The sequence below is a fragment of the Myotis lucifugus genome, unplaced genomic scaffold (genome assembly GCF_000147115.1).
Source record: "Myotis lucifugus unplaced genomic scaffold, Myoluc2.0 scaffold_1356, whole genome shotgun sequence".
Taxonomy (NCBI): Eukaryota; Metazoa; Chordata; class Mammalia; order Chiroptera; family Vespertilionidae; genus Myotis; species Myotis lucifugus.
In genome coordinates this window covers 13,668-29,884 of record NW_005872404.1, presented here as the reverse complement: position 1 = coordinate 29,884, position 16,217 = coordinate 13,668, and the positions used below count along the sequence as shown (strand labels likewise).

Here is a 16,217-nt window from a genome sequence, read left to right as displayed (position 1 = left end):
GGGGGTCAGCCGCTTCTGTCTGCTGGCAGCGTGGACCTTCGTGGCTGAGACCCCAGCCACCCTCTTGTCAGCATCCCCAGGCTCCCTCTCTCATCGCCCCAGGCAGCTAGGCACCGGGGGTACCCCACCTGGGCATGGGGTCTGGCCCGCACAGATTCAAGGTCTCCATGTGACAGAATATTCCACAATTCATCCACAACCCGACCCTCTTTCCCTACCCAGCGCGCCCCCACCCGCGCTGCCTTGTTCCTCAGTGGACGCAGCCCTGGGTGCGTCTCCCCTCCCTCAGGTGAAACAGAGTCAAAGGCGGAACCAGATGGAGGGGAGGGGAAGGGGGCACTTGATGCATCGGGAGCAACAGTGACAGAGTTAGGGTTCTTCTCGCAGGTGCAGCGGGTCTCCCTGTCCCCAGGTGCCCACCGGGGGCTGGCATGACTGGTGTAGGCGCAGACACAGTGGTTTGGGGAGTGCCCAACGAGAAACTAATTTGAAACATTAATTTTCAATCGAAGTTACATCCAATATTATTTTGTACCAGTTACAGGCGGACAGCCCAGCAGTAGACAATCATGTCCATACAGATATTTCCACCTGGCACCACACCCAGTGATTCCCATAGCATTGACTTCCCTCTGCGGTAACGTCGTCTCTGACTCTTCTGTAACTTCAGCTTGTACTTGTTAATCCCTTCACCCTTTCACCCAAGAGAGGCTTAAATCGTATGTAGGGGAGGCTCAAGAAGTAACAGAAGGAAGGTCCCATCAAACTAGAGAGCTCAGCAGCTCAGTTCTCCCTCAGCACCACCTCCTGCTCCTCTCGTCCCTCCCAGCCGCCCATGTGCTCATCCCCATGGATTGCTGTTCCCTAAGGTGCTGTCGGCCCCTCCCTGCTGCGGGCCGTGCACTCACCTGCCCTGGGCAGTGAGCCGCCATCTACTGTATGTGCTGCTGCCCAGTGTGTGGCCGAGCACCCACCTGCCTGCGCCTCCGCCTGGACAGCCGAGCCCATCTCAGCTGCGGGGAGGTCCTCCTCCTACAGACTGGGCTTCCTCACTCTGTCCTCTGGCTCAGAGGATGGCAGCCACTCGTCTCTAGAATCAGAGATGGGGAGGGGGTCATTCTGGACTCGGCCGTGTCCCCAAGTCCCCCCTCTGCTCACCACGTCGGTTCTCACACCCCGTCTTCACTCAGACTCCGCATTTCTTGCCTGGTTTCTGCAGCGCCTCTGGTGGGGCCTGGCTGCCCTCAGTCTTGTCACCTTCCTCCTGTTCTCTTCGCTGCCTTCACAAGACCGGCGGCCCACGTCCCATCTTCACTGGCCTCCTTCTCCCGGAGTCTGCCCCCTGGCCTTCCTTTCTTGCCATCACAGGCCTTGCCCGTTATCCTCCAGAGCTGGGGCCTGCACCACGGTGTTGCCTGTGTAAGGAATGTCATCGTCACTTCTCATCCGTGGCTTACCTTCTCTTTAAGACCTGCCACAATGACCCCTCTTGCCAGAGCCTCTCTGTCCACTGCTTCTTCGGGGCTCCCCTGACATCTGTGGCCTCGTCCCTGCATCGACCTCCTCGGGTGATTGTGTTTACTTGTTTCCCCTGCTGGCCGCGTGGCCCTCGAGGGCAAGTGCTGCGTGTACCTGCCTGATGACCTGTGTCCTACAGCTCGGGGCTCCGGGCTGGGAACGAGTGGGAGATGAGAAATATTGGTGAATGAATGAATGAACTCATTCATGAAGACGCCCCTCTTCGCTCTCTTCATCTCTGCCCCTTTTCTCCAGGTGACAGAGAAGACACCAAATCAGGTGGGTAGGCTGAGCCCTGCTGCAGGAGAGCCTCAGCTCCTGGGGGCCGGGGGAGGTTCTGAAGAGGGTCACCCGTGGCTAGTGTTTCTGGGCCTGAAGGAAGCAGGCACGTAGCGGGAGGGGCCTGCTTTCCAAAGGCCAGCCTGTGCTGCCGGGGACACCCAGACCTGCCGGTGGGAGGAAAGAGCGTTCCTGTGGGACGCAGAGCCTCTGCCTCCAGCCCAGGCTGCATCCGACCAGGGGAGGTGCCCCTCTTCTACACAGAAACCTCCTGGTTCCAACGGTTCCTTTCACATAAGGAGCCTCGGGGCCCCTGGCAGTGCCGCAGAACCAGCTCTTCTGGGTCTCCCTGCCTTTTCCTGATGCTTCAAGGGTGGAGGCTGGTGTATCCTGCTTGTTCATGGGCCCCTATTGTCCTGACTTGTCCTGAATTATTTGATTGACTGATTAAGTTATTCCTGTGTATGTCCGTGCTCCACTCCTATTCCCTCTCTTTACTCTCCAACCTTTTTAAAATATATATATTTTTACTGATTTCAGAGAGGAACAGAGAGAGAGAGAGAAACATCAGTGATGAGAGAGAATCATTGATTGGCTGCCTCCTGCATGCCTCTTACTGGGGATCGAACCCGCAACCTGGGCATGTGCCTTTGTCCGGAATTGAACCTGGGACCCTTCAGTCCACAGGCCGATGCTCTATCCACTGAGCCAAACCAGCTAGGGCATTTGTGTACTTTTTGTGTGTATATATAATCCTTCAACAACTTACTCTCACAGTCAGTGACATTTCTCTACCCAGCACACCCAACAGAAAATACATTCTCCGTGTACCCCTGTGCTGTCGCTATCTCGATGCGTTTCATCTCTGTCACTGTCATTTTCTGCCGGGCTCAGCGCTGTGAGCGGCCACTGCCCTTCTCTCCTGTCTCTGAAATGGGAACAAGCCCTGGGTTCACGGACTGGTGCACATGCCCCGGGGCATCTTGGTCGCGGTCCTTCCGATCCTCCTCTGGGTGGTCACTGCATCTCCTCGGCATCTTGTTCCTAAAGTTTGTGGCAAGCCCTGGTGGCCGGAGGACAAGGACGTGAGCCGCCACTGGCCCTGGGAGGTGAGCCTCCGCGTGGAAGATGAGCACGTGTGTGGAGGGGCCCTCATTGGCCACAAATGGGTGGTGACCGCTGCCCACTGCATCAAAGGGTGAGTGCGGCCACGCGCCGGGGGCCTGGAGACCCGGGGCTGCAACAGGCCCTGTGTGGCGTTCTCGCTTCCTCTGAAGCAACATGAGTCTGGAGGTAGGGGGCTTGGGAAGGGGTGCCCAGACAGGGGGACCTCACAGGGAGCCAGAACTGAGCTGGGACAGGAGCCCCAAGCAACGAAGACCGTGTGCTAAGTAGGGCAACAAACTCAGTATGGCACCCCACTCCTAATGCATGAAAACATACATGTAGACCAACCTCTGTACACACCACACAGAGGCCAGGCCACCTTGAATCAACTTGAATGATGGATGCGGAGGCAGCCAGATCTCTGGCCCCAAGGGCCTCCAGGCTGGATCCGCAGGACGCCTGCTAAGGGAGGGGTCCTGGGTGGAGGTAGGAGCAGGGTGCCCTGGGGACCCTGACACCTACTAGGTGGGGCTCTGTGTCCCCTGTAGCACCAAAGAGTACTCCGTGACTCTCGGCACCGCTCAGCTGAAGCCCGCGAACCCCAGGAGGGCCGTCTCGATCCAGGTGAAGGACATCATCATGCACCCCAAGTTCTGGGGCCGGACCTTCACCATAGGCGACGTCGCCCTCCTGCAGTTGCACACTCCCGTCGTCTTCAGCAAGTACGTGCAGCCCATCTGCCTCCCGGAGCCCACCTTCGACCTGAAGGTGGGGATGCAGTGCTGGGTGACCGGCTGGAGCCAGGCCAAGCTGCGCTACTCAGGTGAGCAGGAGGGGGTTGGGGTTGGGGGTCCCACAGAGGCTGCAGCAGTTCCTCCTGGGGCCTTGCCTGCTGGGCCCCCTCACAGGGCATCTCAGGGAACTCATGGCCGTGACCTCCGGCCCCTGGTCCTTAATGTGTTAAGACTGCTTCTCACGTGGGCACTGCTGCCCATTGCCGTGGGCCCGCAGTCAGGCCCAGCCTATCAGAAGCTCAGAGTCAGGGAGTCACACATGCGCTCACTCATGTGTTCACTTGACGAACTTCAAGCATCTGCCACACGCTGAGCCTTGGCACTGGGAGCACATGCCCTGCCCCAGGGAGCTCACCTGAGTGGAGGGTGACAGGGAAAGACTTGTTAGGTGATCATTTATGAAAAAGGATTTTAAAAATATATTTTTGTGTTGATTTCAGAGAGAGGAAGGGAGAGGGAGAGAGAGAAACATCCATGATGAGAGAGAATCATTGATCGGCTGCCTCCTGCACGCCCCACACTGGGGATTGAGCCTGCAACCCAGGCACGTGCCCTGCTGGGAATTGAACCCTGACCTCCTGGTTCAAGGTCCACGCTAAACTCCTGAGCCCCACCTGCCGGGCTTGTCAGGTGATGTTGAGCTCCAGCTGAGAGGGGTGTGGGGTGAGCTCTGGGCCGAGGTCTGCCTGAGCTGCCTGTAGGAGGAGTGAGCTTCATTCAGGTGGCGAGGGCACAGCCGGGGCCGGGCTCAGGCTGGAGAGCAGCAGCATGTGGCTGGCTCTCAGCTTGTCCCTGTGACTTGGATTGCACCTGCTTGGTGCAGAAACCAAAGCTTCCCAGAGAAACAGGGGCTTGCCAGACCTGGTCCTCTTGGCAGGGGGAGGGCCAGGAAAGGAGGGCGTGGAAGTGCTAAGGGGTGGGCGGGCTGAGTCCCCAGGATGGAGGTGACAGGACCCTGGGAAATGGCCAGGGTTGGGTGGAGTGAGGGGTTAATCCTCGCCCTACTGGGCTCTCCGGCAGCCAACTCCACGCTGACCCCCGAGCTGCAGGAGGCGGAGGTGTTTATCATGGACAACAAGAGGTGTGACCAGATTTACCGGAAAGAGTCCCCCATCCCCCACATCCTCCCCCTTGTCTTGGGGGACATGATCTGTGCCACCAATTACGGAGAAAACCTGTGCAATGTGAGTTTGGGAAGGTTCTGGGGGCTCTCCTGCTGGGAAGGACTCCCCGGGGAGGGGAAGGTCCGGGGAGGGGTTAGCTTGGCCTCCCTCTGTCACCATCCCTAGGCAGTGCTCTGCTTCCATCCCTCTTCCCCTGTGACTTTGATTTGCCTAATATTCTGGGGCAGGTCCCCAACTCTGGCGCTGAAGCAGGACCCTGGGGAGTGAGATCCTGAAGGAGCGAAAGGATCTTCCAAGTGGAACTCTGAGTGGGCGTTCTGGGTCCCCTGATTCCTGGTCCCAGGTGCGCCCAGAGCCTCCCTCACGCCTCTCTCTTTGCCTAGGGGGACCCTGGGGGCCCATTGGCTTGCGAAGTGGAGGACAGGTGGATTCTGGCTGGGGTGATGTCCTGGGAAAAGGCTTGTGCCAAAGCACAGAACCCAGGTGTGTACACACGCGTCACCAAATACAGCAAATGGATCAAGAACCAAATGAGCAACAGGGCTCTCTCAGGCCCCTGCACCTCCGTCTGGCTCCTTCTCCTGACCTGGCTGCTGCCTCTCCGGATGGGCCCCTGATCTCCCCCCTCCAGAATGGGGCCAGATCAAGGTTAGACCAAGGTCATGTGTCCCTATTCAACAAGAGTCAAGGTGGGGACAGAGTGGCCCCTGGGAGGCCTGGTCCTGCCTGGGCATCCCATAGGGAGGGATGTGGTGGATGACAAGGCCTTGGCTGACCAGGAGAAGGGGCATGTGGCCTTGAGGGCTCTGGAATTGGGGCCCAGAACAGCAGGGATTAAATTTGTGCAAATGTAAGCTGGTTCTGTTCTCTTTTCTCGGTGGCCCTGGTTGTTAGGGGTGGGTGGGTGGGAGGGCAGGGTCTCCTGGAATTAACTCTACCAGGTGGGCTGATGTTTTTTGCTATATCACTAGTGCTGGGGCACAGGGAAAGGGCTTGAGGCCTCCGTTTTCTCATCTGTGAAGTGGGCATGCTGTAAGGGAGCACTCCCCGTAGGCTGACAATAGGAAGGTCCTACATACAATGCTCCAAGTCAGCTTTTACTTTTCTAAAAACAATATATTTTTATTGATTTCAGAGAGGAAGAGAAAGGAAGAGAGAGATAGAAACATCAATGATGAGAGAGAATCATGGACCAACTGCCTCCTGCACACCCCACACTGGGGATCGAGCCTGCAACCTGGGCATGTGCCCTGACCGGGAATTGAACCCTGACCTCCTGGTTTGACACTCAATCACTGAGCCACGCCGGCTGGGAAGCTTTTACTTTTTTTTAGTGGCATTTTAACATACTAATTACAAAAGTATTATGTGTTCATGGCTACATTTTTCTTTACATTAAAAACTATAATAGCTGAATATGAATATAATAGCTGAATATGTGATTTACTTTAAGAATTCAGAAATACATGTAAAGATTCCTCCTCTCATCTACCCCACCACAGTGCTGCTCCCTTACCCAGAAGTAATCATCGGTAGCATCCTTAAATAATGTATCTTTATGATTTTAAATATATGTATTATTCACAGCCTACATTAAAAAAATAGATGCCTTAAAAGCCATGTCAATATCTAGAGCGATCACTTCCTGGGTCTGTGCGATGTAGCGGAGGTTATTTAACCCACACCTGTTTTGTTTTGTCTTAAAAATATTTTTTTGTTGATTTCAGAGAGGAATGGAGAGGGAGAGAGAGAGATAGAAACATCAATGATGAGAGAGAATCATTGGCCAGCTGCCTCCTGCACACCCCACACTGGGGATCGAGCCCGCAACCCGGGCCTGTGCCCTGACTGGGAATTGAACTGTGACCTCCTGGTTCATAAGTCGATGCTCAGCCACTGAGCCACGCTGGCTGGGCCCGCACTCATTTTTAGGCTGTTTCTGACTTGTCAGCATTGGGGCAGCCACGAACACCCTCCTGCGTGCATGGGGGGTGGGGGCAGTCTAAGGAAACACAAAGGTAATCATTTTGGATGAATACTATCAAATTCATCCCTTCCCCAAACTGAGTCAGTGTGCGTGTGCACATACAGTACAGGAGAATGGGTTTCCCCTTTTGCTAAAGGTGGGTATCATTCATCTTCAAAACCTGTGTCCATCCAATGGTACAAAGTTATAGCATTGTGCTTTTTTTTAAAAGTGTTTTCTCATGTGTTTATTGAGAAACACATGCACCTTTTCTCTAGTAAATCCTCTGTTCAATACTGTCAACAATAAAATAAAAAGTAAAAATTTAAATCCTCTCTTCACAGACTTTGCCAATTTTAAAAATTGGGTGGCTTATCTTTTCTGATGGAAGGTCTTTATCTTCTCTGAATATTAAGGCTTTGTTGATTTTTACAAATATTTTTTTTGAAATATGTGGAATGGATGGGTAATTTTTCCATAAAGACTTTAAAAATTATTACAGAGTCGAATCAGTCTTTGCAAGTTTTGTGCCTTACTTCAGATGGCCTTCTCCATCTCCAGATGACAAAAGCTATCTTCCTGACTTTTTTAACATTTTGATAAATTTATTTTTTATGTGTAACTCTGTAATCCATTTGACATTTCTATTTATGTATGGTGTGAGGTGGGGATATGTTTGGTGTGAGGTGGAGAATCTAACTATTTCCAACTGGAGGACTGACTCCGTTGACACTATATTTTGTAGAGTCCTACTGATTTGAAGGTCATTTGGTTGCTTAGGCTTTTATATATATAGCCTATTTGAATGTTTATCCTAATGAAATCTCAGTGTATTCATGGGTATGTTTTTAAAATATTTATTATTTGCTCACTGATCTGTCTGTCCCTGGGTTAGTGCTGTACTGTTTCAATCTGCTTTATGTATGTTTTGTTAAACTGTAGCAAAAGCTCTTCTCTTCTTTAAAAAAAAAAAAAAGCCTAAATCCAGATTTTGGTCTATTTCTTAGAGCTTTACAAAAAGTCATCTGGTGTACTTTTGTAGGTTAGCTTTTTGGTATCTGTCTTTCCCACATATATTAACCCAGTTCCTGGTCAGCAGTCCACACTCTGTGCCCTGCTGCTCATGTCCTTAGGGGGAAGCAGTCACATGCTCAGCTCTCAGGAGGGACAGCATTGAGCGTCTTCCCCCTGGTGGTCAGTGCACATCATAGCAACTGGTCAACCAGTTGTTCGGTCATTTGGTTGCTTAGGCTTGTATATATATATAGATAATCTGCTGATTTTTGAGAGGTTTACCACAGGAATTAAGACATTATCTATTTCTTCTTGCAGTTATAATTCTTCCTTTATGTTTCAAAGCTGTGTTGTTAATAGTGCAAGGTTCATGCATACTGTAACATCTCAGTGGGGCATATACCCTATCAATGTAAAATGGTCCTATTTAATATTTGTTCTTTTTCAACAATCTGGCTCATATCATAGAGTTCATTTCTAATTCTACTGTTCTAGTTGATTGGGGTATAATTTTATATTTTGTACATGTTTCCTACAGATTTTCCTTGGGTTTATTTTTCACCTTTTATAGTTTCTTGATTTGAACATTTAATTAATTTATTTTCATTATTTCAAATTTCAAGTAATTTGGTTTATTTGCTTTGTCTTTTGTTATTAAATCCCTGCTTCATTGCATCATGGTAAGAAATGTGGGCCAAGAGACTTCTACTCGTAGGGAAGTTACTGTGGTTTCCTTAGTACTCAAGTGTGCGGTTGATTTTTATAGATATTTCATTCCCCAAAGACAAGAGTTGAAGACTCTCCCACTGCAAGTGAGGGTTTGGTTTCTTGTGCAGCGCTGGCTGGCTTTGCTTCATTTGTTAGATGTCATGTTATTGATGAACAGAACTTTATGATGTTATATAGTCATTGGAACTTTTATCTCTTTCCAACATAAAATGACTTTCTTTTTCTGGTTAGAGATTAACATTGCCATTTCTATTTTTGCTTGTGTAGACATAATATTTTGTGCCCATCTTTTTACTTTCAACAGCTTCATGTCACTTTGTTTTAGGTGGGTCTTTAATAAGTAGCATGTGATTGGGTTTTTTTTCTACCCAATATAAGAATCTTTGCCAAAACCGGTTTGGCTCAGTGGATAGAGCGTCGGCCTGCGGACTCAAAGGTCCCAGGTTCGATTCCGGTCAAGGGCATGTACCTGGGTTGCGGGCACATCCCCAGTGGGAGGTGTGCAGGAGGCGGCTGATCGATGTTTCTCTCTCATCGATGTTTCTAACTCTCTATCTCTCTCCCTTCCTCTCTGTAAAAAAAATCAATAAAATATATTTTTTAAAAAAAGAAAAGAATCTTTGACTTCGAGAGTTCTTTTGTATTCACCTTGGTGGTGGTAATGAATATGCATTTTTATGCAATTACCTTGTGTGGGTTTTTCTGATTGTTTCCCCTCAAAGTATTTCCCTCCTCCCTACGCCGCCCCCCCCTCCCCGTTTCCTCTCAAAGAGGAAATTTGATTGTAGGAATAATCATTTCCTTCCTTCTCTACCAGGTTTCCCTAAAAATAGTTGGTTTTGCCTGTTTTTGAATTTCATACAATATGGGCCTTATGGTGTCTGGCTTCTTTCACTTGAAACTATGTTTATGAGCTTCATGTGTTGCTGCATGTCCATTGCCCTGGCTGTTGAGGACTCTGCCTCCATCCTGCCCTGAGGACACTGCCCGACAGCACTGCCTGTCCTTCCCGCTGCCCGTGTCCATGGCGCACACGGGGATGGAGCTGCAGCTGTGGGAGGCACACGTCTGCTCTCCTACCTGATTCTGAACTTCTATGGTGGCCCCAGCCCATTCCCCCGCAGTGTGGGCAGCACTGGGGATGGGGTGGGCAGTGTGAGGAGCGTGGGATCCTGGGAGGGGCCTCCGTGGAGTGTGGGGGAAGGCGCCCAGAGATGTCATTTCTTCTGTGGACTCATGAAGACCCAGGTGTGCACGCTGCTTCCTCTCAGGAAGCCACCTGCCCGGGGCCCAACGCGCCTGGCCTCCCTCCACCCAGCAGTTGTTCTCCTGAAAATGCAGAGCCGGGGAGAAAGGAAACCTCTAGATCCAGCTCAGCCACCCGCAGCAGGAGTGAGCCGTCCCCTTCTCCACGCCTCACTTCTGGGGGGGTGGGTGTCTTGAAGGCGCTGGGACTGGGCACGAGGGGTGCCTTATAGACCAGGCACCATTACAAGCCAGATACCTGGTGCTGTCACAGGCTCGGGATGGGCACGTGAGGGTACTGTCAGGGCCCAGGCTGAGCCCGGGAGGCCCCGTCACAGGCCAGACGCCAGCACTGCCCCAGGCTCAGGTCAGGCCCAGGAGCACCGTTCTAGGGAGGCACCTGGCAGTAGTGTCATATCGTGCCTGGGTGGGGCCTCGCCAAGACCACACCGGCTCCTTTTATGTGAGCATCCTGATGCTGCCCCAGCTGGGGGAGCCCCAGCCTTGGAGCAGAGGCCCCCCTGACTACCCTGAGTAAACAAACCATGAGTTCTAGAATCCTGCACGTTGGAGATGCCTGTCCCCATATCCACGATGGGGACCAGCGGCGCCGGGCACCAGCTGTCCATGGCGTGCGGGCTGGGAGACCTTCACGGCCTCTCATCTCCATTATCTTTTGCCAGAATTGGGAACCCACTCATTGTGGAAGGTAGGGCTTTGGGGACATGGCACAGGGGCAGGAAGGAGGGCTTCAGGGACATGAGACGGGGCAGGAGGGATCTGTGTGCCTGGGTGTCTGTGTTGGCTGTCCTCACGCCCGATGGATGCATCTTCAGCAGACTGCATGGTGTGCCACACCTGGGGACCCAGGTAGTGTCCAGTTTGCAGGGTGACATGGACACGAGGGAAGAGCCTTATTAAAAATTGGGGGATGCCCTAGCCGGTTTGACTCAATGGACAGAGTGTCAGCCTGCGGACTGAAGAGGCCTGGGTTTGATTCCCAGTCAGGGCACATGCATGGGTTGCAGGCTCGATCCCCAGCAGGGGGCATGCAGGAGGCAGCCAATCAATGATCCTCTCTCATCATTGATGTTTCTATCTCTCCTCCCTCTCCCTTCCTTCTGAAATCAATAAAAATATTTTTTTATTATGGGGGGAAAAAAGAGGAACAAATGTAATAATCTGAACAATAAAGATTTAATTAAAAAAATAATAAAAAAATATTTTTAAAAAATAAAAATAAAAATTGGGGGACAAGCTACCATCCGTGGAGCAGATGAGCTTGTCTGGGAGGTGCACTCTAGGTTTGTGATGACGCGGTGTGTGAATGACTGCTCACCTACAGAAGGCCCTCATCTGAGGCTGACGTCACACCACCTGGGGAGGTGGGCTTACCAGTACTCCCACCTCACCATCGGAAACCAGGGCCCAGAGAACTTCAGGGACCTGTGGAGCCAGCATCCAATACCAGTTTTCCAGTAGACTCTTTTTTAAAAATGTATTTTATTTTATTGATTTTTAGAGAGAGAGGGGAAGAGAGAGATAGAAACATCAGTGATGAGAGAAACATCAATCTGCTGCCTCCTGCATGCCCCATGCTGGGGATCGAGCCCGCAACCTGGGCTTGTGCCCTGACCGGGAATCGAACTGTGAACTCCCAGTTCATAGGTCAACGCTCAACCACTGAGCCACACCAGCCGGGTTTTCAGTAGACTCTTTGGGGGTGAAAAGTTTGGGGTCCCACGTGACAGAAGGTCTCTGGGCGCCCACCCACACTGACCACGTGTGTTCTTGTGGGGCAGCCCTGGCTTGGGTCATCTGGCAGCTCCTGTGTGCGTGTGGCAGTGGCTCCTTGTGACGGCCCAAGGCGGCTCCCCTGCCTCTACAGCCGAGGGCTGCCTTGCCGCTGTCTACACGGGCCGGGCCGGCGTGGCCCCTTCTCTGTCTCTTTCCTCAGAGCCCTGGTTCTGGGGCTGTGGTCAGACCAACCTGTCCTGCAAGATGGTGAAGGGGAAGCTGGTGGAGGCAGGCAAGTGGCCCTGGCAGGTGAGCATCCTGTTCCTGGGCATGTACATCTGCAGTGGCTCCGTCATCCACCACCAGTGGGTCCTCACGGCCGCGCACTGCCTGGAGAGGTCAGTCGGGGGCGGCCGGTCCGGGGGGGCCCTGGTGAGGCTGGGGTTCTGGGAGTCGCAGGGTTACTGCTGGAGATCCGCCTCCTACCCATGGCCCTGCAGGTCCCTGGATGCCAGCAAATACTCGGTGATTGTGGGAGTCCAGCACCTCCCAGCAAATGGCACTCAGCTCCCACTCATTCGACTGGTGACTCACGAGAATTTCAAGGACCTCATCTCCTATGACATTGCCCTCCTGAAGCTCAAGGACCCCATCCTCTGGTCCCCCCTTGTCCAGCCCATCTGCCTCCCGACCACCAAGCTCGTGCCACCTATTGGAGCCTCATGCTGGGCCATTGTGTGGGGACGGCCATCCGTGAAAGGTGAGTGGAGGCAGTTTCCAAAACACGGGCCTCACCACGGACCCTCCCTCCCCCCTCTCCCCCTCCCCCTCCCTCCCTTCCCTCCTTCCCTCATCGGCCTGTCAGCAAACATTTCCTGAGCATCTACACGTGCTGCACACTCTCCTGACCTCTGTTGATAGCAAAGTGCTCTCGTGGAGGAGACACTCGTGGTCTGCATGGGCCTCAATCCCCAAGGTGAAATCCAATGTCGAGACATCACCTGGCAGCGGGGCAGGGAATTCATCCCTGGATGTCAGTGGGCTTCCCTGTCCGCAGGTGGCACAAGGGCCATGTCTAGGAGGCCCTGAACCATTTGGCAGCCACGCAGCTGTGACCTCGAGATGCCAATGGCCCCTATTAGCGCCACTCTGGGGTTCTAGCATCTAAGAGCCTTTGTGGGGTCCTGCCTCCCAGGGGGTGGCCCACTCTGAGCTCCAGGGCATTTCCACCTCAGCCCCTCGCCCTCATGGGTCCCTGAGGTAATCTCTCCTTGTCCTCATTCAGTGCCTGGATGTCACCAAGCCCTTTCGGAGACTTTTACTTAGTTTTCTTAATGAGCTTGAGCTTTTTCGAAAGTCAGGCAATGGACTGGGCCTTTATAAATTACACCCTCCCCCCAAAAAATAAATAAATTACCACCCCAGGAGATGGCCCTGCCCCCCACATCAGGGATGTAGAGAACCCCAAGGTGAAGTTGTGCCAGATTATTGAAGGGTGCTGAGGCAGAATTTCTCTCTCTCTCTTTAGTGCCCCCAAGGCCCCCCTACAGTCTTCAGGAAGTTTCTGTCAAGATACTAAAAAGTGAGATCTGCAGTCAGCAGTATCAGTTCCTCTTCTTGAAGGGCCAGAAGAAGTTCATCGGGAAAGATGTGCTGTGTGCCAGCTTAGAATGGGGCGCAGACTCTTGTCAGGTGCGAAGGGGGTGGCCCAGGGCAGGGAGGGGACTTTCAGGGGCCATGCCTTCCTTTAACGTGGCACTGGGAGGCCTCACACAGGTCTCCCTTCCCAGGGCTTCAGCTCCCCAGTCCGTAAAAGCAGGTGACAGTACTCTGCTGCTGACCACAAGAATGGTGGTGATAGCAGTACCTCCCAGGTCATTTGCACTTGTCTGAACATCAGTCAGTACATGCTTGGATCTGAGCCAGGTTCTGGCAGAACCAGTTTTGCATAAATGGCCTCATTCTATAAACACACTTCTGCCTCTTACATCTTCTGTTCAACATTGTTTTTTGAGATTTAGCCATAGTGATACGTGCAGCTAATTCATTAATCAGTTCTATCCACAATATTCACTTTGATGAATATGCCACAGTTCATCCTTTCTACAACATTGAAGTAGTTTCCAGTTTTTTCATATCACAGATTCTGCTCCTCTGAATATTCTTACACTCATTTCCCTATTGACATGCTCCAGAATTTTCCATGGGCTGCATCCTGCAAAGAACTGGTGGGTCAGAGGTTTGCATTATTTTACAAAAACCTGTATCATTGCCCTGGCCGGTTTGGCTCAGTGGATAGAGCGTTGGCCTGCAGACTGAAGGGTCCCGGGTTCGATACCGGTCAAGGGCATGTACCTCGGTTGCAGGCTCAATCCCTGGGCACATAGGGAAGGCAACCAATCGATGTGTCTCTCTCACATCAGGTTCTTTCTCTCTGTCTCTCCCGCTCCCTTCCACTCTCTAAAAATCAATGGGAAAAAATTCTCATGTGAGGATTAACCAAAAAATTTTATATCGTTTATATCTATAGCTATACAGAGAACCATTTTTTTTTCTAATTTACAAAACTTTTCAATGATACAGAAGAGTGTAAAACTTTTTAAATGATCATAAACCTGCCATCAAGAGAAATAACAGCAGTTACCTTTGGATTGATCGATGCTGTTGTAACATTGCTCTTATGTTTTGCACAAAAAGAGGAGGGGTTGGTGTGCATTTCCAGTGGCTCACTGTGCAAGCCAGGACTGCAGGAAAGAAAAAGGTCAGGACATCCCGTTGGAGGCCGCCCAAGATTTAGGGGAGTTTGAAGGAGACTGAAGGGAAAGGACAGCGAGGCTCCGAGCTTGGGCCCCAGCGTGGAGCTTCTATGTGCAGAGCAGGTTCCCAGCCAGGCCCACCATCAGGGACCTGATGCGCAGCTCACACTGAGGCCATGGCCTGGGGAAGGGCAAGTCCATGCCAGGCCTGCAGTGGACCCTCCCGCTGCCTCCCTGATGCTCCATCTTCCCCTCACAGGTTAACTCTGGCAGCTCCCTGGTCTGCCAAGTGAACAAGACGTGGGTCCAGATGGGGGTGGAGAGCTGGAGCTTCAGCTGTAAGCAGCACCACTTCCCCAACATCTACACCAGCACCTCCCACTTCACCCAATGGATCAAGCAGCAGATCACGGACGTCAAGTTCATCAGCAGGGCCCACCCTGCCTTCCTGAGCCCCGTCTTGTGCACTGGCTACATCCTGCTGGTCTCCCTGGGCTCCCTGTGGCTCCTGTGAGCAGCGTTTCCAGGGGTCATTCCGGGAGCTGGAGCTGAGGCTGCTTCTCCCTGCCCTCTGCCCGCCCTCAGAGAGGTGGGCCTGGAGGCGTGCAAGACACAGGGGCAGAGTGCCCTTGGGGGAGGGTCCCAAGCCACGGGCTTTCAGTTGTTCAATGAAGATGCTTTTGCACTTTTTGCCACTTGAAGTCATCATCTTTCTTCTTGATTCTGGCTGGAACCCTCAGAGGTAGCCCTTCCCCACCCCATCCCCACCCCAGGTCCCAAGGCCTTGGCCTGGGTCTCTGACCAAGGGCCTTCCTGCGAGGGTCAGTCTCTTCCCAAGACACACATCCCAGACCTGCCCTGTGGACCTTGTTTCAGAAACGGCCTCTCCCAGCCCCGAGTGTCCCCTGATTCTACAAAATCTGGCCCGTTTCTCTCTTCCCGCAGGGGTGGGTGATGGGGGGCAGAGCGCTGCCTGGGTGACGTGTGTGAGGGGATGCACACCAGCTGCCTCAGTGACCCCATCAGGCTCTGGAGAGGAGGACCGGCTGGCCCAAGCTGGCCTGGCTGAGGGCAGAGTCCCGCCCGAGTGGGGAGGGACGTGGGGTCCCTCAGACCTGGTGGGGCTCAGGCTCCGAGCGCACCCCCCCGAGCCCCTGGGCCCCAGGAAGGTGGTGGGTGTGACCTGCTGTCCTCAGAGACCGGGGCCTGGGTGGCCAGCCCGAGGTCGGTGCCCCGGCAGCAGTCGGAGCGTCCTGGCGTGGGTCCACGCTGGCCTTGCTTGTCTGAGGCCAGAATTTTCCAGCAGCTTTGAGCCGGTTTCTCACAGGCCTCCCCCCAGACCACATGGTCAATGTCTTCTCCATCTACGTCTGGAGCCATCAAAATGTTCCCGATTCCAACACAGGAAGTGGCCCTCTGCTCCCGGAGGCCTGTGGGTGCCGTCCCCGTGTGTGTGGAAACCCCACCCGAGCGCCGGTCCCGCGTGGATGGAGCTGCGGGGGCAGGAAGGGCCCTGGCCGAGCGCCGGGCGGCGGGCGGCGGGCGGAGGGCGGAGGGCGAGCGCTGCTCTGAACGGTGCGAGCTGTAAGGGTCTCGCTGAGCCTTTCCATCGGCTTCATTCCAGGAACCGGGCAAAGCCCACGCGGTCCCGTCCGCAAAGCCCACGCGGTCCGTCCGCAAAGCCCACGCGGTCCGGTCCGCAGGCTGGGGGAGGGGCCGCCTGGAACCCCGGGCATCGCCCCAGGGGAGGGATGAGGCCGAACCCCCCGCGGGCCGGTCGGTAGGAGGTGGGCGGCGGGTGCAGAGCCGGGAGGTGCGGGAACTGGCCCGGGAGCTGAGCGGCTGCAGACCATCCGGCCCAGGGGAGTGAGGCCGCCAGGCGGGGAGAGGCGGGACGCGAACCCGCACTGTTCCCAGCCCGTCAGGCAGGTGTGGGGAGGCCGCTGGG

The 16,217-nt window shown here is 53.5% G+C and overlaps 2 protein-coding genes across 2 annotated transcripts in view; both read left to right on the top strand.

Moving 5' to 3' along the window:
* PRSS45 (serine protease 45) overlaps positions 1–5,439 on the top strand; it is an 8,456-nt gene extending 3,017 nt beyond the window's left edge. Inside the window, exons 2-6 of the mRNA XM_006107696.3 lie at positions 1,774–1,797; positions 2,848–2,995; positions 3,453–3,727; positions 4,719–4,882; positions 5,206–5,439. Coding sequence (XP_006107758.1) covers positions 1,774–1,797; positions 2,848–2,995; positions 3,453–3,727; positions 4,719–4,882; positions 5,206–5,439 — 845 coding nt within the window. The remainder of the gene's footprint in view (positions 1–1,773; positions 1,798–2,847; positions 2,996–3,452; positions 3,728–4,718; positions 4,883–5,205) is intronic.
* A 4,931-nt stretch (positions 5,440–10,370) lies between these two features.
* Positions 10,371–16,217, top strand: part of LOC102422870 (probable threonine protease PRSS50) — an 11,713-nt gene continuing 5,866 nt past the window's right edge. Inside the window, exons 1-2 of the mRNA XM_023748391.1 lie at positions 10,371–10,485; positions 11,665–11,911. Of these exons, the coding sequence (XP_023604159.1) occupies positions 10,371–10,485; positions 11,665–11,911 (362 nt within the window). The remainder of the gene's footprint in view (positions 10,486–11,664; positions 11,912–16,217) is intronic.